The sequence below is a fragment of the Schistosoma haematobium genome, chromosome 4 (assembly GCF_000699445.3).
Source record: "Schistosoma haematobium chromosome 4, whole genome shotgun sequence".
Classification (NCBI taxonomy): domain Eukaryota; kingdom Metazoa; phylum Platyhelminthes; class Trematoda; order Strigeidida; family Schistosomatidae; genus Schistosoma; species Schistosoma haematobium.
The window spans coordinates 5,852,650-5,879,535 of NC_067199.1; the positions used below are offsets into that span (position 1 = coordinate 5,852,650).

Genomic DNA, 26,886 nt, shown 5'->3' on the forward strand with positions numbered 1-26,886 from the left:
AGCTTAGTGCAGGCTGCGAGAGTGACTTGCCTTACACTGAACTATGATCCTGGTATTAATGTTTTGTCTTTTCCTCCCATGTAGGACCGGTCATCTAAGAAGACACTCAGAGTGTTCAAAAACCGAGATTCAATCATGTATGCCTGGAGTTTCATTTATTACACCGAGTAATTTGCTAGAATCCTTTACAACAATACATAATATCAGTATCGTTTGTGGGTAAATTTGAAGTGAAATTCGACCTCCACAGTTTTATAAATCGTAAAGATTAAAACGGGTCAAAAGGTCTTTTATCTTTAATATTAAAGATTGGAGAATGAAGATTGAATACGTACATAATCAACTGACCATATACACCCTTACAGTAATATTCGATTACATTAGTTAACTGGTAGCTGTACTTACCACTGGTCGGACATGACTATCTGTAAGATATGGAATAACTAGGTTCCTATACGACTTTGGGAAATATAGCCTGCTTACTATAATATACATGTGAACGTCAAGCTAATAAGATGGTTTGTCTGTAAGAGTCTATTGTGCCACTGACTTTATGAAACTTATTCGATTCTAGGACTCCAGATTGAGTATGTCTATTATTTCTTCTTTATTTTTCGCCTTGATTATCTTTGATCAGAGAACACTTTCCGTACCTTCAGTTACAAACCAGGTTGTAAAAGGTTGTTGTCGCAGACTCAAGGACATGTATTACGAATCGATTTAGGTGGTGAATGCAAGTTCTGCCAGGTTCGCGTTGATATTATGTTTTTAACTAACGTCCCGTTCCAAAGTATACTTGTTCCCCGAATGTCTACAGCATTTATAGTTCCTTCCAGATTACCAGTGCATTCCACCATACCAAATATTTTTATGGAACCGAACATTTATCGCATCACCAGCAAAAAGTAATAAGTCAGACAACACCAGTTATGGAAGATCGTTTGCAGAAGTCGAGAAAAGAAGAGGTCCTAGTACTGAACCCTGGGGTACCTCACTAGGACATTCCAGGGCCTGAGAGAAATCGAAGTTAATCCTGACCTCAAAACATCGATTTATTAAATATGAAGTGAGCCATTCAATTTAGGGTGACTTGACACATAATCATCTGTAGTTGATCTATATTAATGAACAACCTTGCCATAACTCTTAGTTGTTTGGACAGATCAATCAAACGACCTTAAACGATTACAGATACTCTCATTTTTGAAAATGGTTGAAACTGTAAATGATCGTGAAGCAAGAATTACGAGGTATAGCGAACTACTTGAAGCATTCGCATCGGTAAAAAAATAAATTTTTTAAACGAAAATTTAGTTTGATGCCAATAACGCTGGCTCGTTATCTGTAAGGTACATTATTCCTGCTCTGCGGAAGCTTGGATGTAAATCAACTGATTCGGAAATACTAGAAGCAGTAAAAGCTGCTGAAGTTAATCAAAACGCTGAAAAAATTTCGTTTTACGACTTTAAAAGGGTATGCTAACCATAATAATTTCGAATTTTCTCAGATATATCAGGAGGCCTGCAAAGGAGATCCCATGGTTTCTGCTATCGGGAATGCCGGTTCGAAGTCTAACCTCTATCATTACGGAACGTATGGAGATAGGGTGGATGATGATACTTTACACAGCGTTAGTGAAGAGGAGCAGGTCGGATTTTCGAGTTGGATTGAAAGGTAAACTTGAACACTTGTATATTTCTCAAAAGAAATTTGCTCGACGACCCAGAATGTAAGCGATACCTGCCATTCAAATCCGATGGAAGTGACTTATATGATAAATGTACAGATGGCATCTTATTATGGTATGTTCTGGTTTGTATTGTTAGCATACTATGACTATATGTTTCCCTTCGTTTCTCTGTATAATCTGCCTGTTTTCTTTTGTTTTCTGACCACAATTTTTTTTTCTGATTCATGAACACCCACAATAAACTTTGGTTTGCAATAAAACCTTATTATTTTGGCACGTTTTACGTCCCGATCGTCTGTTTCATGAACATCTAATGTATCTACTCTAGATCTTCCTGACAATCTACAAAGTCTCAAAACACAGAAACCATTTAAAATTTGGGACGAGAACTGTCCCTGATGCGTCTGATCACTCTGGAAAAGGTATTTTGTCGGTGGGTTTCAGACTAAAAACTCGAAGTAAACTGTCGGTTTACAGAAGTTCATATTTAAAATCTTTAGCATTCAGTGACAAGGATAATAGGCAAACTGACCATTTTTAATCAGTTTCAGTTTGGAAATGACAGGAGGCTAGGTGACCTGCATGAGTCCTGACAATGGCGCTCTCTCAGTTGATCAAACTTTTAGGGTTTGTGACATCACCCTCATCATGGCTCAATATGAGATCTAGTAGGGATGATTCGCTGTCCGATTCGTACCTAGTTGCTTCTTTCACATGTTACACTAAGGCACATGTGATAACTGCATTAATTAGTTTCTTTTCGAAGGAAGTTTTCAGCAACTCAGTCTTCAGATTTTTCCAGCTTACCGTGGGTGCATTCAAGACTCCTAAGACTGGACATCCAACAATTGATGACTAGGTGTTGAAACCGTCTAGGAAGACCTTATCCATCCAACAGTTTGGACTATGTTAGACAAAATTAATCATTAGATATTGTCCTTTGCATTTCAGGCGACAACCAACAACTTTACATGTCTCACTTTCATGAGATGTGTTACCAATAGAGGTGAATTGGATTGGATTTCAATTAATAGAGCTACTCCTCCTCCTTAAGGAGGAGGTTCTGTCGACTCTTACTAATGTGGAACTTTCAACACCAAGCTTCCTAATTTCTACAGACAGCATCAACCAAGTTTCTGTGACAGAGATTACATCCGGCTTAGTGGAGTCTATCTGCATACCTGGCTCCAACCGCTTGTTGAACAAGCTCCGGGTATTTGTGTAACGGATCCGAAGAATATTTGAATAATTTTGTGTTGCACACACAGTGGCTTCGGCATCATTCTCCGTCGAAGTCTTACCACCCAAAGATTTACAATCTTAAGGTCCTTGTCCCCAGCATCCAACCTTAGTTTTAGTTTTCTTTCAGCTCCTTGTCACTTTATACAGTCTGCGGGCGGCAAGACCTTACGGACAAAAAACTCCTGACTTGTACATTTTAAGCCCATTCTGCAGTGTTAAGTTCTTTTCGTTGGGAGATTACAATACTACGTTTAGCAGCCTGGTTTGATTCTGCTTCAAGTCTATTTGGCTACCTAGTTTATAAACCCTTAGCAACGTGACTCCAGAGATATGCTGAAGCATTAGTTAATTCAGTAGCTTTTTAATCAACTCAGTGTCATGCTCAAAACGAGTTCTGAGTTCCAAGCTTTCATGCTTCTTGACCCTATGAAAGACAACTGACCTGCCACTGCGGTCGGTCGTCAATTTCTCAGCTACGTATTTTTGTGGGGAGGTTGGCTTTTCTTTAATGATATCATATCGTTTCTTATTCTTGACTTGCACCCATTCATCAACTTTAGTTGGAGTAGCAACCATAGTCGCGTCAAACACACTGTGGGATTCCGGATACTTTTCGAGGACTTTGATGGTCAGGTTGATTTTCCTGCTAGAAACAGATCTAGCATTGTGATTATGTTTTTAGGGGCTTTCTGCTGGCGGGCGACAGGATGAACTTCCTTTCTTGAGCTTTTATTTCGGACAGAACTCTATAGAGTTGGTTTTTCCTCCATTGATTCATGTAGGTCAATCAATACTGAGCTCATTTGAGGTGATTTCACATCAATTTGTGCATCTATTGAGCGAGTATTGTCTGGTGTGTGTGTGTGTGTGCTAACACTCCTTTTAGCAGCATTTACTACTTAAATGGCTACGGATAGCAAGCTGTTTGTGTTTAAGCAGCACTGCTGATGAAACCACACGCAACCATTTTTACCAAACCATTTGAAAGCCAAAGGCGTTAGATTCGTGCAGACGTCGTTGTACCATCTTTCCAACTCGCCGTCTGGACGTTGCCAATTACTTGTTTTGCACTGCTCAGCCATCAAACAGAGGTCTTCAAAAAAACTAGATACAAGAATGCCCAGAGGTAATATAAACTGATGGCCAGAAAAAATGGTGGAAAACTGTAAACTGTTAGTACCAAAAGAGATAATAAATGCAATAGAAACCATGTAAACATGAGTTTCGACAATAAACTACTTTGGAAACATAAACGGTACTCTTAGCAAATGCTTTAACTGAAATAAACTCAATTAGAGTGAAAAAAAGTTATTTTGACACCTAATGAACGATCAAAATACTAAAATTGGCACAGCAAGGGAAATACCCGTCGATCTTCTCAGTGTATTTCTTAATTAGGATCCAATTTATGGCACTCATCATTGAGGTCGAATCAAATTTTTAAGGTAGGGTGTTCCAGTAGTTTGTCACTTAGTAAAAATAAAAGTCTTGTCTTGAATTTTGTAAATTTTTGTTTTCAAACCTGTTCGCTATAGCTCCAGAGATCGTTAGTTTCAGAGGGAGCAAAAACAGTATATGTTGACACCGAAGTCAGTATATAAGATGCATAGTGCCAATATAATGTCTAGTCGCGTTCTGCCACAGGATAAACGAGAAATGTTTGAGATTTTTAATCGTTTGTCTTTGGAAAGTTTATAAAGCTCTGTCACTAGCTTAGTAACTACTCTTCGAAAAAACACTTCCGTTTGTAAGTTATATGACGGAACATAATATTTTCTCATACAGTTTGATGATATGGACGTGGATATGTTTTTCTGAGGGATCCTATACCAGGAAAAAACAGCTGTCCAATGTTTTATGGTTTTCAAGGGTGGCCACGCTTGGATAAGTCTGTAATTCGAACCATGAAAACTTTACAATCTCCAAGGTACTTTATACTGATTGTTGACTTGATACACAATTCCACCAGCACGAAGACGTTAGTGCCTGAAAATATCATCTCACGCATTCATATACTTTTATTTGAATTAGTGAACGTTCAGTAAAATATCAGAAGCAGCATGAAGCGTGACCCATAAAATGGTTCAAATATGTGAAATATATTTTAATTTTACAATGATATTAGTTAAAGCTTTAGTCGTATCAAATAAGCAATATGGTAGTTAGAGGGTACGAGCAAGAAGACACTTGTCCAATATTTCACCGATGGAACGTGGGCGAGCTTTCTAACAAATAACTTAATGGCGTTTTACAACTTCAACCCTTTTTCTTAAAGTTGATATGTGTTAGATTAAATTTAACTAAATATTAGTTATTAGTTCGTTATTGAAAGTCAAGGGCGACAGTTTAAACAAACATTTAGTAATGTATTTCTGTAATAAGTAAAAGTATCAGAACTTAGAATACTAGCTAGTTATTGTCAGGATAGTTTAGCGCGTACTTTATTAGTCCCAAATGAGCTTACAATGAAATCAGAGAGAATGCATTCAGCTTACTTGAAAGTATCATACTCTGTAATTCAAATTAAGCATGCTTAAAGTTACGGGGTAATTGTCATTATATATACTATTGTATATAGTTGTGTGTATAATTTTTTGTGTTATTTAAACTTTAAATTCTAGTACGATTTACAGACTTCAGTTGACGAGAAGCTGGATGTTTGATTCGTCAAATAGTGTTGAATGTCACTCATAAATTAACCGTTTATACATAATTATAATGGTTACAAATTATAAAACTTTGAAATAGTTAGCCTCTCGAAAATATGTTTTCTGTACTGATTAATTCTGTAATGGTTATCTACAGGGAAAACATAATTAATTTTATTTTGCTCAAAATACTTTAATAATTCCTTAAACTGTTGCCATGTTACAGTTTATTCTTAGAAATAAAAATATTATCCTGAAAAAAAAATCTAAGTGACCGTTTGCAAGCATATTGTTCACCTGGTAATGCAAGGTATCTTCATTTTGCAGATTGATTTAATGTAAAAGAATCGTATGAAACTGGTACCTAATTATCCTTTGACGAAATAATTAGAAGACAAACAAGAGATAAAGTGATGATGGCTAGAAGGAATTAAGTGTATAATTAAATGGAGAGGTAGTTTAACAAGAAACCTTTAAACTAGATGAAGAGAGTAGGTAGAACATTTGACGTTAGATTCTAGTATGATGCGGTGATTATACTTAACTGAATGTTTTCAACTAGTTAGCGTCCTGTAAAATTAAGATGGCTAGCATTATTTCACAATACTTACAGAATTATTTATTTCAAGGATCTATTTACCACTACAAGTACTTTGTGCTTAGAACATAGCTTATGTAGCCTTTCGAAAGTTTTTTTACTGTGACTGCGTTCAATGTTATCCACAGGTATGAGTGGAACAAGAATATGATGATACACTTTTTTTAAACAGTGGTTTAACTGATTAAACATTCGATTTCCAACTAGTTGATTACGAAATTGGTCCTTGTTTCACCTATTTTAGTTTGAGTGTCATGATCTAAAATATGGAATCTTTATAATATAACAGAATTTAAATGATTCAAATTCTTGGAAACAATTTAATAACAATTAGTCCCTTTGATAAATTTCGATAATGATATTAGAAGACGAAGATTATCAGAACTATGTGATATATTAACGCAATACATTTCGAACAATCTGGTCACAGCTTTTGTAGTGCTGTATAAAAGTGCAAAAGGGCGTATACTAAGGTGCATTGAAGCCTTAGCCATACGAAAATTCAAACCCCCTTTATGTGTTCAAAAACAGTTTGTTCTTACCTTAAACCTACCCTGGTAATATTGACTTATTAGCCAGAGTGATTAGGTTTCGCTTTGTGTTCACATTATTATTATTACTCTTATCATTATCCTTATCTCCTCTTACCTCGTTTCCTGTCTAGTTGACCTTTTATTTTTATATATAAATGCTCTTAACAAGTATATGTGTGACCAGATTTTTCGAAATGTATTGCGCTAATATATCACATAGTTCTGATAATCTTCGTCTTCTAATATCATTATCGAAATTTAATAACACTTAATAAATTATTTGAGAAAAATAATAAAAAAATTAATTGATTATCTCTAGGAATCCATGAACTCTGATTAACCACTATTCAAATTTCTAAATGTGAAAAGGTTTCCTTCTTATATCCTAATTACAGTTTTTGTAAACTTTATGGCATTACCAGTATACATTTGTGGTTAATAAGTGAGTTATTGAAATCTCTCAGTGGAAATGCTGTCGAACATTTTCATCATGTCTGCATCAGTGATGTACTTTAAATGAATTAAATACAGGATTTTAATTGTAACAAATGACCGTTAAACAAGTATATGTAATTGTAATGTCATTTTTCCTATAGTTTATCAATCATCTTAAGCTTAATTTAGTTTGGTTTTTTACTAGCAAATGACTATAAAAATCTATTTAGACTAATGTTACATCCATTGAAATTGCATAATTTATTAAGCTGATAAAAGGTATTTCTTTTTTGCATAGAAACATAGCTACTCTATTCTCATTGATGGGTACTTAGTTCATTTTTTTGCATTTAAGATTACCAGTAAAATATTATTGTAATTTATTCCCATCTAAATAATTACATTTATTATTATCCATTCTAGTTTGTTTTTTTCTATTCTATATATTGTTTCATTTATTTAGTAAAATCATCAATTGTTCTATACCAAAAACAATTGATCATCGTGCAATCAACAGACATTTACCATTAACTACATATCAAATGCATGAAAATATTACATTAGCATTAAATAGTGCTAGAGCTATTGGTTGTAATGTTGTAAATATTGGAGCAGGTGATATATGGAATGGTACTAAACATTTATTACTTGGACTACTTTGGCAAATTATTAAAGTAGGCAAATGTTTTTTTAAACAAGAATAATAAATGATGTTTATGCTTGTTATAGTTAATTTAAATGAAAATTTTATGAACTTAATGCTGTTAGAGACAAAGTTTTATAACATATTGTTATAACTTGTCGTTCGAATGCTTATCGTCTTGGCTCTTTTAATGCTACTTTTTTGTATCTGGTCGTCGCTGACTGTTATGTCGGAAACACTTATCACTTATACTCGGAATGAGGGACCTGTGCAATCCCCACGACGCGAAAGTAAGAACACAAAGACTGATATAAGTGATGATTTCTTAACCCCGTTGGGGTTTCCCCGCGTGGGTTCAAATCCCATCCCCATCGCCACTGATAAGTCTTGTTAATTTGAACGCTATATTCGTTTCCTAAGCTATTCTGTAACCCCCAAGCTAAAGTTATACAGAGACCTGAACAACGAGAGACAAGACGCAAAGTATGCGAGAAGTACTTCACTCCAAGGTTCATTTCTGTACAGAAAAACACGGGTATTTATAAATGTTAACATTTGTTAAATCAACATCATATTTTGATCAATCCTCTAAAAGACATATTATGCTGCTGACCAATAGTAGCACGGCACGTTGATATTCTAGAAAGCTCAATCATGCTCTGATTGGCTAGGACTCTTCGGCTCATTTAGGGCCTCTAGAAGCTCCGTTGCAGTTCTCAGAAAGCCGACTCAACACATATGAAGAGTAATGAATAATCGTCAGGAAATATTAAACCTATAATTCTAAGTAAATTAGGTTTTTTACTTTCAAAAGTTCTTTTGTGAAACACATTGAGTTCATATTCCATGTTTATCAGTGTTTAACTAGTGCGATAGATAAAATTAAATTGGACATGTTAGTCCTTGAGTGTATCATGTTAGATTATGAGAAATATTTATAAAAAAAGTTTAAACTAATCTCAACAGAAAGTATTACAACATCCATTAACCCTTCATTAAAGAATAAATTTCAACACTGAGAATTAGAAGTGATAAAATAAACAGCAAAGAAGGTGCATTTGTAAATAGTATTTCCTTTAAGTAAACATACTACTGAATTCATAGAGAATATGATTCAAAAAGAATAAAATTAATTCATAGAATTAAAATATTCAACGATAAGGAAACTCGATAGTTAGGGGTGTGATTATTAATGAATGTATTGCTATCATTGAAATATCATTCAATGTCTACAATAACTGATCATAATCATTTTCTATGTGCTTTTAATGTACAGAACCAATAGTAAATTACGATTTAATTAAATTATGTCAGCAATCATTTAAAGTAAATAAATATATTTTATTATAATCCGTTACAATTCCTTTTCATTCTAATTTTAATATTTATGTCATTACAGTAATTCAACTATACATTATTTAGATATGTAAAGACATGATGTTGGTTACTTACTTACTTACACCTGTTACTCCCAGTGGAGCATAGGCCGCCGACCAGCATTCTCCAACATACTCTGTCTTGGGTCTTCCTTTCCAGTTCTGTTCAATTTTTGTTCAATTTTCTCATGTTATTTAGTCATCCTCTTTTCCTTTGACCTTGAGGATTACATGAGAGGGCTTGTCTTGCGACGCAGTTCGGTGCTTTCCTCAATATGTGTCCTGTTCACTTCCAGCGCTTCTTCCTGATTTCTTCTTCCTCTGGGATCTGGTTTATTCTCTCTTATGGTAGGTTGTTGCTAATAGCGTCTGGCCAACGGATCTGAAGTATTTTGTGTAGACAACTATTAATAAACACTTGTATCTTGTGGATGATGGCTTTAGTGGTTCTCCAAGTTTTCGCCCCATACAGTAGAACTGTTTTGACATTTGTATTGAAATCCCCGACCTTGATGTTGGTTGACGGTTGTTTTGAGTTGCAGATGTTCTTCAATTGTAAATATGCTGCTCTCGCTTTGTTGATTCGCGCCTTTACAGCTGCATCAGATCTACCGTGTTAATCAATGATTCTAACCAGATCACCTTTCTTTGGTATCATGATCAGGTGTCCTTCTTTCCAGTCTGTTGGTACTTGTTCTTCATCTCAAGTCTTGCTGAAGAGAAATACATGATGTAGCCTGTGGATATAATTTATAAATAGAAATGACTCACAAAGCTTGGTAATGTCACATATAGATAAGTGAAAATTAATACACTAAGAAGAATTAGGATTTGCTATCATGATTATTTTAAAAAGATGATTTCGAAGCTTTCATTTAGATATTAAGTAAAGTAAAATTTACTTATAAAGTTAATTGAGTTGTCATTAGTTTGATAATAGTTCCAATCTTTCAACAACACAATTACGTATTTATATTGTTACAGAAGAGTCAGTTGATCACTTGAACTCAATGTAGGATCTGACACCTGTACATCAGTTCAAATTCCCATATCCCATTAGCACGTTGAGGTGAAATTGTTAGAGCGAATCCCACAGTAGTAAAGGTAGTAGCATTATGGGTGACGGCAGAAAGAAGATATTATCCAATAAAATATAAATTAATGAAATATAAAGGTTATAAGGAATTCAGAAAATTAAGGCCAAAGGGCAGACGAAAAGTAGATGCTTTTAAGTCAATATAGACGATTTTGAGTCGTTTCCTTCAGAGTCTCTAACTGTCGGTTCCGACAATCACGAGGATCCCAACCAGGTAGTCTACACCTATTAACATGACGCAGTCCAATCATCAATGACTTTATGAACTGATGTCATATTTCGGTTTGGCCGCCGCTAGCTTCCTCCCAGCCTCTTCCTTTACCAGGCAACATCCCCCATCGAGATGTGCTGCTTAGTTATCCCAATCGATGAGAATTTACTGCTACACCAATCGACTTTTCATCCCTACCGAATACCCTACCCATGACTCAGCCATTGCTTGGTCGGAGGGTTTGAAATATGGGGATGCTTTGAAGGAACCTATGATTCAATACTAGTAATCAACGAATATCCCCTATTCATGATGTTCAGGTTTCACATCCATTAGTTTGAATAAGTGGATTGTGGCTAGCATAAAAATCCTAGAAGTGCACCTCATCTAATTTGAAACTCATCAGCTAGGTGTGTTTACACTACAGAGTTCAAAATCTTACAAATTACGTTAAATTAATACGAGTCGCACACTCTATTCGCTATCTGGACTCAGCAAATCAGTGGATAACGTATTTGTTACTAGAAGTAAAAGTTACTGAGTTACAGCTTCAGCTATTTAAATAAATACTCTGTTTTTTTATATTTAAAAAATAAAATTTGATCTAGTTCAATGATATAACGTTGCTTTCATATTTAAAAAAACTATTATAATAACAGATTGGACTTTTGAAACAAATAAATGTAGTTGCTCACGCTGAACTAGCTACTCTTCTTGAAGGAGAAGAAACAATTAATGATTTTGCTAAGCTTTCTCCAGAAGAAATTTTAATTCGATGGGTAAATTATCATTTAAAAGGAACTGATAGTGGAACACGTATGGAAAACTTCTCTTTTGATGTTCGAGTAAGTTATTATTAATCAAACAGTATTTATATATATTAATTATTATTAACAGTATAGTTATTTAAGTAATATCATCAGTAATAATGAAAATAATTCTCTTTTGAATAAAACACTTTGTTTTTCAAGGTTTAATAAACATTACATTATAGAATTGACTAAAGAATACACTTGGTATTGTTTGGTTTGTATCTTCCCATTGATGTTTCAGACTGCAATCGATCAGTCTGTTATTGGCATATGTGCATACTGTGCGTATGCCTCGATATTACCTTAATTCACAAGCTATTTGTAAGCAATGAATAGTCTAGAAAACCGTATCAATTTATAACTATTGAACTGATGATATTGGTTTAGTATAATTCATTTATTAGTTAAAATTTCTTGAAAGTGCTCAATTCATTGAAGTGAGACAGAAATTGGAAACCTGCAGGTTGAGAAATGGCTATTTTAACCTGAAAGCTTAAACTAATTCATTATGAAAATGCAAACGCTTCATAACATTTTGTTGATGTTTTGTTTTATAATTTTAAAAAATCTATGAATCCAACACAAGGTCAATCATTACAGTGAAAGCTTTTAAAATGTTTATATCTCAATATAACACTAGTTTAGAATGAATTTAAATTGAATGCAATCAGTTGTTAGAAATTTTATCCTGTAGATGAAAAATTAACCAACATTATATATTTCAAAATAAATTCTAATGTATTATACACTGATTTAAACAAATTCAGATAATTTCAACAGTTGAGATCATGAGTCAATTGAAGCTAGACCACCATGGAAAACCTGGAAGCACTGGACATTCGTTTCGTCCTATTGTGAGACCCCTCAGCAATGCCCATCCACGACCCCGCCTCGCGGGATTCGAACCCAAGACCTTTCAGTCTCGCGCCAGGCGCTTAAACAGCTAGATAAAGTTCTGCACGAAATCGACTAACCAAATTTTTGAGGATCTAAAAATTATCAACTATCTAAGCTGAATACGTATTAGTTCTATACTAATTTGATTTTTGCTTAATAAGTGGAAACGATGATTTAGTATCTAGTTAATCATTGCTTTTTCTTTTAATGTCTTTCTTCTAATATCTATCTTATGGTGCAATTTTTGACTAGAAAATTATATTTATTATTGAGTGATTATATATTAAATCTAAACTCCTAGGATAAGCTCATTCTTGTTTTTTTATTGAGATCATGAAGCGATCAATGTTAAACAACCATCGAGAACCTAGAAGCATTAGACTGTCGTTTTATCCTAGTGTGGGATTCCTCAGCGGTACGTTTCCACGACCCCCTACGTGAGACTGAGTTCCGTGTTATTTGTGAGGCAGTTATCCATTGAAGACAACGGAAGATGATGGAGTAACGTCGCGGATTGACTGATGTTATACATTACTACTGTCGAATACCGGCTCAGTGGTTCAGAGGCTTGGCGTTTACACGCGACACCCAAGGTCCTAAGTTCGAGTTCCATGTGCGAGATTATGGATGCTCACTGCTGAGGAGTTCCACACTAGGATGAATCAGCCGCAGGGTGCTCTCAGGTTCTCAATATTGCTTTAACACTGATCGGTTCATGATCTCAACTAAAACTTAAAAATCTCCACAACCCTATACTGATAATTATTCTTATTTATCTGCTATCACTCCATATTTTAAAGTCAGTTTTATATCATTTCATATAAACAAAGTTAATGAATTACTGGAAACTCAAATGATTCTAAATTCTATCACGTTTTATCAGGAGTTAAACTGTAAAATGTGTTTATTTATTACTTATATTTGCTGAATATATATGCAATATTACAAATCCAATTATTCTGAAAGATTTATTCAAATGATCTTAGGGTATCAAATGAAATAATTTATGTTATATATGTATGCTTTCAACTGAACTTTACAAGTATGTACATATTTATCGAATATGTTAAAACGAACTTTTCTGAGTCTGTATATGCTTAATTATCAAACAGCATTCAATAATAATTCAATATGCTAATGCCTTCGAATAAATGAAATACACATGTTCATTATAACTATAGATTGTATGAAACATTTAGTCAATTATACTCATTAATTAATCTAGATTTTCTGATATCCTTTATCAACCTCTTCATCATTATATTCTAAGTATATACTACTAAATAGTACTCATTATATAACATGTTTATTCACAATATATATATACATATTCATATATTTCATAACCTTTAGTATGCTACAATATAGTAAATATCAGGTGATGACCAGCTGTGTTTTACTTAAATTGTCCATATTCACTTAACAATTCTTCGTAATATAATAGTCTAATTTGCATAATTTCGTTCCATTATGTTCTTTTTTTATATATTTTGTATCAAATTATATCGTGAAATTACAATGTCAACGATGAATCAATCGTACAATTCATATCTTTAACACTAAGCTATATATATATATATATATATATATATATATATATATATATATATATATGAGTGTATATCTTTACACTACCAGTCTACATTAACTGTCCCTGATACTAGTCTCACACTATATTCGTATAGTGGATTATCTAATAGTTGATGTATGTGAATAGACACAATATTGATTTACCGGTGGTGACTAAAATATTCAAAACGAAAAACTATCTACAGTTATATGGTTTTGAAATCTAGAAATCTAGTTATTGTTTTATTGTGTGATTTTGTGTTGATTTTGGAGTTTTTTTTTTGTATTTTTTTTACACTTCACATAGTAACTTTATATCAAAGTGAATTAATCTTTTTCCGGTTTAGATTTTTTTTTAAAAAAAGCCTAAATTAATGTCATCTGTCCAGTATTCATATAAAACGTAGTGTATTGTAAAGGAAGATAACAAAATTTAATCGAGATTCCTCTTTGTTTAACAAATTTTGAAGGTGTACTATTTCCACTTTTCAGATGGCATAGATAATTGGTTAACACTAAGGTTGAATAAATATAGTACTTAAGATCTTTCAATAATTGTCTAAGAAGAAGGTGTTGGATGATTGCTTTTCTCTCATTTACACAAAATATATTCTATAACATAATTTTAAAATTAATGTAATGCAACTGATCCTTGAATAAACTATTCAAAAGACTTTATTTAGTAAAAGGGAAGTTTTATCATTTAGAATTAAAGAGCCAATTATATATCAACATAATTTGTAGTTTTATTATGAGTACTTATTTAAATATCATGGTGTTTACTCTTTCCTCTTTTTTTAAATATCAGAGCAACTAAGAAAATTGTTAGAATTTTCCTAAATATTTAGAACTAAATTACCTAATTCAGTAATGTCGAGTCACCTAATCTAGTGGCCAGATTGCAACTTGGTCGATAGTATTCAATCTGTACTAAGAAGGACTTGACACACATGATATTATTGATCAACACCCAGTGATCAATCCATTGCAAATTCAGTACACAATAAAAGTAACAATGATTTGAAGCAATCTATCTATCTATCTATCTATATATATATATATATATATATATATATATATATATATTGTAAAATTAAGACAACTAACCCTTCAACAAAAATGAACTAAATAGACTTAAGAATTAGTTTAATAAATTGTTATTCCAATGGTTAAGATCATGAGTCAGTTGAAGCTAGACCACCATGGGAAACCTGGAAGCACTGGACGGCTGTTTCGTCCTATTGTGAGACTCCTCAGCGATGCGCATTAAGTTAATCGATAAAAAAGTATAATACAAAATTTGTATTTTAAGATGACTTATTAATATATTATTATACACGAGTTACACTAAAATTACATTTTCAGTTGTTCGATATTGTCCATTTAGTTCCTATTATCTGACTGTGCTTTGATAACAATCACTTTTAATTATTCCTTACTTCAAAGATTATTTAGTAAAAATTTTCATGAGTATTTCAAAAAGTAGTCACTTAATAGTGATCAATAATTTTAATAATTGAACTCATGAGTCGATTTAAGCTAGACTACCATTGAAAACTTGAATGTAATGGAAGGTTGTTTCGTCCTAGTGTGGGACTCCTGAGTAGTACACATACACGATCGCGTACGCAGGACTCCAATCATGGACCTTTGGTCAATGATGGTCTAGCATAAATCGACTCATAAATTCAACTATTGGAGTTACTATAACCTCTACAAACCTCCATTTTGATAATAGTGATCATTAATCATTAATTATTCTGTTCTTAACAGCTATCAAATGGGCAATTATCCTAGCCTTAACATTGTTCACTAGCAGATTATTGTATAACATCCTTTTATTATTTGGCTTCCGTAAAAGACACTCATGAAAAGATACCAATTCTAGTTTTCTTTAATGAATGACTATTTTGTTTAACTGTTATGCTGATTTGTTAAGAAAGAACTTCATGTGAGGTGTATTGTTTTTGGTTCAAAAATATCCATTGGAAAGAAGTGACATCGATTAGTGACATAAGTTCCATCAGAATTAATTTAATCACACTTTAGAGATATCTAATGACTTATATTAGTCATAAAATCGTCTAGAATTCATTAATTCTTTTTTATTTTGGGGTTTTTCTTAAGGTTCGAGTAATAAATTTAACTCAGGTTAGAGCTTCGGTTTTTTAAAACACACAAAAGATCGAATAGACACTTCACTGAAGTAAGAAACATCTGTACTGGAACTTTGCTAGTCAATTCGTGTAGCTCTCTCAGTCCAATTTTAAACTTCAAAATCCTATTAACTTAGATAATTAAGGCCCGTACTTGATATAGAATGTTAAGAAAATTATGAGCTGAACACTCTAGAAGTAAAAATGTACTTTTGTTTCGATAAAGTTTTAATACAGGAATAAGTCTGGCCACTAGATCTAAACTTCATGTGAAGAATTTTGGAAAGGCAGTGATTTTTGTCCACATTTTCTTCAAAAAAAGTTGTTTCCAATTATGTAATTTAAAGTAATTTACAACTTGTACCGTTTCTTTCACGTATTTTTCGGAATGTTTGACAAGCCTATTGACATTGAAACTGGATATTTTTAATTTCAGAACTCAGAGGTTTATGCTTATTTAGTGGAAAAAATCGCTCCTCAAGAAAAGAAGCAATACATGCATTCGGCTCGAGTAAGTTAAGAAATGTCGAAATCTAAAATATCTACCTTGTGTTCTTTACTACTCACAATTGTTTTAGTAGGCAAAATCTGTTCATGAATTTAAAATATTGCTTGAATATGTAAATGAAAATGCTCATAAACCATAGTTTAAAAGTTTTGGATATAACTATAATTCTTCTTTATTAATCATATTTCATGGGCGAAATTAATAAGAGCTTGGGAGATCCAACTGAAATATCTTTATAGAACGTCTTATCCTTTTCTAGTTATTTGTTCCGTATCTGCAGAGTTAATGAAGATTAACAATTTTCGTTTTCACAAGACTTATGAGCGACGACCAATTATTTTCAGATTACAAAAAATGACTGCCTTTCTGAGGCCTTGGAAGGAGCAAATAGAAATGTCGGTTTCTAACACCTTTGTAAGAAGAATCGTAAAGTATACTATTGGAAGAAATTTAACTTCAGTTGTTCCACTAGACAATTCTGAGATTGCACAATTTCAACAGGTGTAATCAGGTGTAATCAAGACTGTCAATTGATAAATCTTAGTCCATCTGGTCCAGATAAAATACTAAAAAGAAGTTGACCAATTAGTCGCCTTGATAAATTTCGATAATGCAGTGAGAAGATGAAGGTTATCAGGCTCATTTGAATTAATTAAATACCTAATTGATACTAATATAAAAACTAAGGCATTGTACTCCTTTGATGTAAACACTCTGTTTACAAATGTACCTCTTATGAATCGATTGATAATGTTCACGACTAGATCTCATTAAATAACCTTCCATTACCATTTTCTGTAAAATCTCTTGAAGATTTATTATTACTATTGTTTACTGACAATGTGAAACTCCCTTTTAAGAGTGAGCATTTTCGATAGATTGATGACGTAGCGCAAATATATCACACAATTTAAAGAGCACTTATGTAATGAACGAAGACTTAAGCAGTATAAATCGAATTATTGTCTTATGAAAAATCATACGCTGTATTTGTAAAATATGAAAACAATACAGTGAATACATTATTTGTTCATCTTTCTTAAATTCTCTTATGAACTCCATCGTTCTTTTATTCCAAATAGTATTTTGATTGCTTTCTGCATTCTCCTCCCTTCTTTTCATTTTCCTTTTCAACCAGTAATAATTTTACTTTCAATCCCCGGTACATACGATTTATAGCTGTACATATAGGTAATATACACAACACCTATACCAATTAAACATTGTACATTGCTGTTTTTAACAATAGGAAAGTATGTCAGAGCTCTTGTATTCGTATGCTATCCGATAGTAGATATTTAAATGTTAGGATAGATTTATCGTAGGCAACGCTGAATTAAATTCTTTAGTGTCAGTTGACAACCTCTAAACATTACTTCGATGAAAGAAAACGTTCACAGAGATGACTGAAAACCAACTTTGGCTTACTGTCAAATTGTTGTAGACTATGTTTCATGAGTAATTACTTAAAGAAAGCTATTATCATTCAACTAATGGGTATAAGTTTATGCATTGGATTTTTAGCTCTATCTTATGCATGAATATTAGTGACATCTAAATCAGGTAGATTGAGGTCTCAAAAATCCAGCGATTGGAAGTTAAGTGCTCAATTAGGGCTAAATTTCAATCTTGAAAAACATTACTACTTTTGTTTAAACAAAAGGACAATGCTATAAGTTTTCATATCACACGTGTAATTAAAATTTGAGCATACAAACTTGTGCTCAATAAATCAATATCCAAACATGTATTGAAATTATTTATTTTTGACAGGCAATTTTAGATGCTGTAGATTTAGTTCAACGAGCAGAAATGGTATTACAAAATGCTGAACAACTGAATTGTCGTGTTTTTGTTCGTCCAGAAGATATTGTTAGTGGATCACAAAAATTAAATTTGGCTTTTTTAGCTAATTTATTTCATGGTTATCCAGCATTAGAGAAACAACCAGAAGTTGAAGTGAAAGTTGCTGAAATTGAAGAAACACGTGAAGAAAAAAGTGAGTGTTTTAATTTCTGTTGTATAAGATCAATTATATGGAAACGAAATAAACCAAGAATACAATATCGTCATCATTCTCAACAACATTATCATTCTAATAATCAACATTGTACATATTATAATAATAATATCAATGGTATATAAGATCGGATTAATGAACTATTACAGTTATTTTTAGATTTCTATTTATAAGTAGGCATATCAAAGTGTATTTTTCTTCATTGAAATCATAAATGTTTCAATATATTTTCTATTGTTGTTATATGATTAATTTATATTTAATAAAAGGAATTATATTAGTAGTATACTTTTGTTTTATTTTTGATATTAGACACGGAAAGTTTGTGATATTAGTATGATTGGATTATTTTCTTGTCAACTAATAAGAGGGGTGGAGAAAAGCATTTGTTGCTGAGTTGTTTTCTATTATTCACCAAATAAAATAGATTATTCATGAGTTATCTCGAAGAAAAAATTGTTTAGTTTGTAAGCTTATGGATTCCTATTCAATGAACTATAAATATGAAGTCCTCTATGGGAATCTGAGTTCATGAATTTCTTCTTAAACACTAAGATAGGAGTCGAAAAAAAAGGATGAAAAACTACATTAAATCCTCTAGTTTTAGTAAATCTTTAGTTAGAAATAGATTAACTGATTTATTCTTGGTGGTTATATTTGTTCCACAAAATTACATTTACATTCATTGTAGCTACTGTAGTAAAGGTTAAGTAATCAGTTGTTGGGAATTTGAAATCTATTAAGTAACTATAGATTTAAATAGCTTGAGATCATGAGTCAATTGAAGCTAGACCACCATGGAAACCTGGAAACGCTGGACGGCCGATTTGTCCTAATATGTGACTCCCCAGCAATGCGCATCCACAACCCCGCCTCGCGGGATTCGAACCCAGGACCTATCAGTCTCGCGTCAGGCGCTTAAACAACTAGACCACTGAGCGGCATCCAACGGTGAAATTAAGCGACACACCCACCATTGTCATCAGTGAGTTACTGTCTCACAATTGACCCGGTTGAACTCCACTGCTCACTGCTTCTCTCGTGGATGCGCACTGCTGAGGAGTCCCACAACAGAACGAAACGGCCGTCCAGTGCTTCCAGGTTTTCTATGGTGGTCTAGCTTCAATCGCCTCATGATCTCAAACTATAGATTTATTGAGCACTATTATCTTGATGACTTGACGGTCAAGCTTGCTAAGATTTTACTGAAGATAATGAATAATTAGGCTGAACCATGAACAATAGTCATTAGCAGAAACAATTCAAAAGGGTTTTCAATTAAGTTATGGGTTTAATACAGAGCAATTTCAAATCTGAAATAAATAAATACTATAATAATCGCAAAAAATGCTACATAATATTCCTAGTCTTTTGAGCTGTACATACTATTCATTATGAATTATCTAAAGAACAGAGTCGCTAGACTTTTCACGACCATGACAAACTGCAAATATTTTTATTATGTTTCCTATGACCAGTCAAAATATAGTAAGACCTATTATACGTGAATATAGAGTGTATCACTTGAACATCAATGAGTGGTCTAAAAAAATCGTATTCGTCTCAGTACCTAGAGGGATTAAGTTTAGTCTGTGATTGATTGTAGGAATGTATTGTTGAGTAGTTCTATACTAGGGCAAATTAGTAATTCAGTGCTACCGGATTTTCGATGGTATTTTATATAAAACTAAATCTTACAGTCAATTACTTGGATGTGGATTATATCAAACCAACTCATACATTAGATTGATTTCCAAGTTTTTTTCTTAATTATTTATTTAACTACACCTCAACAAGTCCCTAACGTGAATAGTTATGAGGAACTCTAGTTTGAGAATCTATTTTTACACATATATAATATATATTACGACGGTACGCACATTAAATCTATAGAATTAAAACATCTGAAATATGAATTCATTTTATGATGTATTTGGATGGAAATCAATATCTAACTGATAATCTTATCAGATGGGTTTTGTGGATATTATAATAATTTCAATGGTTAAGATCAGGTTTTCCATGGTGGTCTAGCTTCAACTGACTCATGATAATCTTATGTTAAGATACTTATCATTCCTTTTGTAGAACATGGTTGCTGAGATAGAAACTTCAAGATTCATTATATTGATTTATTTGATTAAAATTGACAGAATTCTATCAAACTGATTACATAACAATTACATGATTACACAGTTTATATAATATTTCATATTTGTTTTTTTATATTCTATTCCAAATAAAGCATATCGAAATTGGATTAATTCATTGGGTTTTCCAAATAATGTCAATTATTTATTCTATGATCTTGTTGATGGTTTAATATTATTAAGATTATTTGATTCAATTCAACCACATAGTGTTAATTGGACAGAAGTTCATGAACCAATATGCGATACACCAGCAAAAGCTAATTTTCAATGTCTTGGTAAGTTAAATTAAAAATTCTAATATTATATGTTTTTTTCCAAATTGTTTCATTACATACATAAGATGAAATGCAAATTCATTTCAAATATGGATATTTCAATTCACTATACCGCCCCCCCCCGCGAGATTCGAACCCAGGACTTATCAGTCATGGATGCGCACTGCTAAGGAGTCCCATACTAGGACGAAACGGCTGTGCAATACTTTCAAGTTTTCTATATAGTGGTCTTGCTTCAATTGACTCATGACTTCAACTGTTGAAATTACTAAAATCTCCACAAAACCCCTTCTGATATGAATATTTATTTGAGATAAGGAACGAAATGGTAATGGTGTTGTGAGCTACTTATATCCACATAAGTAGTATATAACGACGGTCAGACATAGATTGTATTTCAATGGAAGATCGAGAGGGAAAGAACGGTAATGGAAAGCAATTGGTATGAAAGTGCGTGAACAATGAAATCTGAGACGATGAACTAATATTTACAAAAAGAACAGTCAAGTTTGAGACCATGGATTGATATTTTACAAAATAACTATTTACTGTATGGTCCTAAGATTTTAGTGAGATATTCTGTAATTTCGTGTTCAATTATATTCGGTTGTCCCCACTGGTGTTCTTGTTCACTACAATATTTGACTGGTGAAATGCTAAATTATGAGGTCTATACAGTAAGTCAACATGAACTAGACAGTAAAACTATATAAAACTATATCTTGTAGTCACAAATGAACTAGCTAAGAAGGTTAACTCTGGGTGACATGGCTCAGAATCAATCACAATGCGTAGCTGTATACACACTCTCTCCTCCCTTAAACTATGAGATTAAAATTGCTTCATATCTTTCTTTCTACAAACTAATTCTTTCCTCCTGTACTATATCCTTATACACAATCTTTCTTGTATATATTCCCACCATCGAACTAACTACTTCTATGAATCCGGTGTTCATCTTGTCGTGCTGATGAGGTATGGCAACTTGAACCGATACACATAAGTGCCTGGCTCTACATTGTAGCTGACTGACTAACTTATCTTGCTGAACTAATTTTTTATGATGACATCATTAACAAAATAATAAATTCTATCCTTAACTAACGGAAAAATGACATTACTTATTAGTCAAGTCCTGACAAAAAAAAATTTACTGTCTCCAAGCTATCCACATTATTCTAGTTTTCTTGTTGACAACTGATAGGGTAATAAAAATAATAATACGATTTATCCATATTGTTGTTTTTATGTTATCAATAAACTGGAAGGGATTCTGTATTCCCAGATTGTAATTTTATTGTTGTTATCATATGAGCTTAGCATTATTATAGCATAAATTTCCATGAATGGTCTACAATTAACTATTGTTAATTAAGATGAAATAAATTCACAACTAACTGCTTGTAATATTATCAGTATAGGGGTTGTGGAGATTATTAAGTTTATAATTGAGATCATGAACCGATTGATGTTAGACCACCATTGAAAACCTGGAAGCACTGGACGGCCGTTTCATCCTATTGTGTGTGTGTGTGCGTCATGGTAAACGGTGTTCAGGCATACCATCATTCCCTAATACCCTACGTCTAACCCCACTATTACTTATCCGGTGATTCCAACAGATGTGAGCAGTATTTCTAAGACATCTGTGGTCAAATACTGGTAGCTTACGAGTATCTTCAACTCTTACTGGCCAAGCTTCACAGCCGTAAAGTAGAACAGAACGAACTGCAGCGCAGTGTGCTCGTCCGTTAATTGATAGACAGATATCTCGCCTTCGCTATAAGTAACGTAGGTTGGCAAAAGCCAAACGAGCTTTTCGAATCCGTGCTGAGATTTCGTCAGTCACCAACCCATTAGCGCTGATCAGATATCCAAGATAAGTGAAGTTGGCGATGCGTTCAGTTACTTCACTTCTTCTCCTTAGTTCAGGTGTTGACTCAGGTCAGTCCTGGAGCAACAACTTGCATTTAGAGGGAGAGAAACGCATCCCGAACATTCTGGCATTGTTGCTCAGTGCTATCACAAGACTTTGCATTTGATCAGCTTCTTCACCAAACAGGACTATATCATCTGCGTATTCTAAGTCGATAAGTGAACCTCCTGGCGATGATTTGCTTATTATTTAAACGTACTTAGGATTTAAAATGTCAAGACTTAGAGAGTTGTTTCAATTAAACCGTTTCGTAATGTGACTGAACATTATTAATAATTATAGGATTGATAAAGTTTAGCGGTCACATTAATTAATAAACTTTGATTGGCTCATTGAATGTGCTCAGATTTAATTTTAAGCAATAAAAATGAACTTTATGTCACATAAATTTTGTTTTACACTAATGATTGTCTACCATTATTTATTTTCATATAATTTCATTATGTACAGAAAACTGTAATTATGTTATTAAATTGGGACGACAATTTGGATTTAGTTTGGTTGGAGTTGGTGGAGCTGATTTACATGATGGTAAACGTATAATGACATTAGCATTATTATGGCAACTTATGCGTGCTTATACATTATCTTTATTAACTCAATTAACTGAAGCTGAAATTGCTATTTCAGGAAAATTAACTAATTCTAATCATGGTACATCTTATCCAATAGAAGAAATGAAAATTATTGAATGGGCTAATCAAAAATTAATAAATGCTGGAAAATTTACAAAAATTTCAACTTCATCAGGATTTACTGATCCAAATTTAAAAACATCACATGCTGTTATTGATTTAATCGAAGCTATAAGACCAAATACTGTTGATTATAATTTAGTACTTCCAGGAAATTCCAAAACTGTAAGTCATGTTGTTTATCAATTTAAGCTTTCAGTCAGATATCTTAAAGAATAAAAAATTGAAAAAAGATATTCACTCACAATTAATTGATCACTGGGTGGTGATCAATGTCGTGTGTGTCCAGTACTTCTTAGTGCAGATCGAATGCTATCGACCAAGATGTATTATGGTCATTAGTCTAAGTGCACTATGTTGAGATAAGATGGTGGCTGGAGGTAGTCAACAGGAAATCCTGTACCCGTTTTTCGTGCTACTTGGCACTCATCAGCAAGCTGTACCTGTAATGTTGAGGGAACTGGTGCTCCCTGGTGGATTCGTTCCTGTGTCACCCCGCTTCACAGTCAGAGACGTTACCACTGAGCTATCCGATATTCATTTCAAAGGAGTAACTGTAAGGTGAAATACTTGTTAGATAATAGAAAATAAAAATGGGATAAGTATCAATCAAATAAAACAATATTATATCGTGAGTTTGTTGCCTCAAGAAGAGATAGACTCAATACTCTGACCTTATCTATTATTACATTTTCCCCTGTTATTTTGTGTTAAATAATATAAACCTTTTTGAATTATTTAGCAATTTTAGAGTTTATTCATTTGATATTAAATAAGATACTTATATCTTAAATAATATACATATATATATATTTCAGGAACAACTCACCAATGCTCAATATGCTATAACATTAGCTAGACGAATAGGTGCCACAGTTTATGCGATGCCAGAAGATTTAATTGAATTAAAACATAAAATGATAATGACAATATTTGCTTGTTTAATGGCTGTTGATTTAAAACAAAATCGTAAAACTGTTAATTCTTGGAAACAAGTAGAGAAAATTGAGATTGTGGAGAATAGATCATTTCACAGTTCTACTCATTCAAGTAGAGAATCATTGGAGACTAAAAGTTATTTATACGTTGATACGAATTGTAAAGATAACTTGGAAGTTAATGACGGTAATAATGATGCTAATGACGTGGTAGAAGATAATGACGTCGGAAAACCTTGCTCAAAGCCTGTCCTTCTTAAAGATACACCTAGACCACCTCCAGAAAAAATGTTTGTGAAATCATTCAGAGTAAATTTATCAAGTTGCCGGAAATCACCAATCACTAGTTTAGATGATGCTAGACAATCATATTCACTATTAGGAGATCGTACTGAAGTTGATAGTTTAGATGGTTTAGTTACAGCTAATTTGGTTAAAGTAACTAACATGCGAACGATACCTACACCAAATCGTTCTCGATCTCCAATTAAGCATCATCATCATGGTATGAACTATCATTATACGAAGTCATCTTCACGATCATGGTCTCCTGTTGACTTACCAATCAACACTTCTAATAAAACATACACAAAATATGTGAATCAACTTTCCAAATCAACACCTTCAGTTAATCAAGTTGGTCTCAATCATCCTCAGAAAAGTTTTTCCCCAGTGCTAACCAATAATAAACAACATTCACGTTCAGCAACACAAAGTCCACACGAAAATAAACAAAATACTACAGACAACCGTGATTCACCATTCACTACAGAGAAAGAATATATTGAAGAGAAAACAACTCATAGTACATTATATACACTAGTGTATCCAAAAGAACATTTTATAGATTTAAAACCATCTAGATACACCAATAGTTTAAACAATACAATTAAAACAACATCAGTCACTACCACTACCACTACAAAAAATCGGCCACATGGAGGAGGTCGTTTATTTCTAGCTACTGGTGCAAAGAAAGATCTAATCATTTAATGAATGGTAGTTAATAACCTCGAACACTTTCTATTATCTAATCGAATTTCTTTCCCACTAATTACTTTAATTAATCAACCTCTTTATATACATATATATAACACAAGATTTGATTTGGTTGGATATTGGACGATTTTTCAAGACATATCCTTCCTATTGAAAACTCAATCCAAGAAAACCAGTAGAGATTTTGATTTTGATGAAAAATGTTTTTCTTTTCTTCTCTCATAACCAAAAAGAAAGTAAATTAACATGTTTAACATCTTTTGTTTTAATTAATTACTCGAAAAAAAGGTAATAAAAGTTTATTTTATTTTGTGTGTGTGTGTGTATGTTTAATTCAGGCTTCTTTACTTTTTAAGTATGTAAGACATTGGTGACTGGGTTTATCAACGATTAAGAATAGCTGAACAACCAATGAAAACCAAAGAGCATTGCCTTTTATTCAATAGAATATATATATTATGAAACATTGAATAGTTGTTTCGATTTCATATGGAATATTGTGTGTTTACTGAATGGGCAACTCAGTTATGCATATGAAACAGATAACCGACATTTTGAATCCTACTGGTTCTTTAAATAAAAAGAATCTTCATGAGAACACACTGGTAACTGATTTCTAGTTGAGCCTCTTAAGATTTTAACAGTTAGCTATAAAGTGTTGAGTTAATCAAGTTGTTTTCTTAGATGATTTTGGGTAACTGATATGATGTATCCACTGCATACTTACATCATCATTTATGGCATTGCATCCATCTGAGAGTGAAATTATGTCCTCGCAAAAAAAATTGTCTAGTATGAAATTACAGAGCATCCCAATAAAACCTGAGAACCATATGCCAAATCTTTAATTTGCAAAATGTCTATCAATTGTTCCAAAATGCCTCAGACTTCATTGTCCTTGCCTTTTCATACAAATTGCATTCTATTCCCACTCTTGCTTTCTTGATCTTCTGCCATCTTCTGCTGCCAGACATTACATTCCTGACTCGCGTCATATACTACTTATATCAATATAAGTAGCACGTACCATACTGTCACAGTACACGCTGAATATTCTGAGTACCAAAATAACGTTATCATTCTTATTTATAGAGATATCATTTCAAATGATGTAAGTGTTTATATACTTGGATCGAAACAGGAAGGTGTGAGAATCATTCGTGACAGTTTTAATATAAACCCACATGAATTTGTATTTTTTGTTATTTATCTTATAGCAAAATCTTTCATTGAACTAAGAAACGTTTCTCACATGATCTCTTGCTTATGATTGCATCAAGATTAATGTTTGATCCTACTATCAAGATTTTATAATATTCTCCATTTTCCATGCTAAAGTCTTGTTATGACTTGGAAAATATTATAGATCCACTATGAAATAAAATCCATTATTGTTTTCATCAATTTCGCGAAGGTGAACATTTGATTGAGTATAGCCAACAGAAAATAAGTCACA

The 26,886-nt window shown here is 32.8% G+C and overlaps 1 protein-coding gene across 1 annotated transcript; it reads left to right on the plus strand.

The window, feature by feature from the left end:
• Positions 1-1,200: 1,200 nt before the first annotated feature.
• On the plus strand, positions 1,201-26,569 carry PLS1_1 (phospholipid scramblase 1). Its single transcript, XM_051215521.1, has 10 exons — positions 1,201-1,281; positions 1,315-1,473; positions 1,508-1,802; positions 7,610-7,820; positions 11,132-11,317; positions 16,343-16,417; positions 18,188-18,413; positions 20,680-20,862; positions 23,249-23,658; positions 24,312-26,569. Exons 4-10 carry the CDS (start codon positions 7,689-7,691, stop codon positions 25,422-25,424), a joined length of 2,325 nt encoding a protein of 774 aa, XP_051066043.1. The 5' UTR covers positions 1,201-1,281; positions 1,315-1,473; positions 1,508-1,802; positions 7,610-7,688; the 3' UTR covers positions 25,425-26,569.
• Positions 26,570-26,886: the final 317 nt, after the last annotated feature.

Bases quoted from the DNA above. Each gene is read 5' to 3' on its own strand.
- PLS1_1 (XM_051215521.1), top strand. From the start codon at position 7,689: ATGCATGAAAATATTACATTAGCATTAAATAGTGCTAGAGCTATTGGT. The intron at 18,414-20,679 runs GTGAGTGTTTTA...TTCCAAATAAAG, and splicing joins AGAAACACGTGAAGAAAAAA to CATATCGAAATTGGATTAAT. The intron at 23,659-24,311 runs GTAAGTCATGTT...TATATATTTCAG, and splicing joins TTCCAGGAAATTCCAAAACT to GAACAACTCACCAATGCTCA.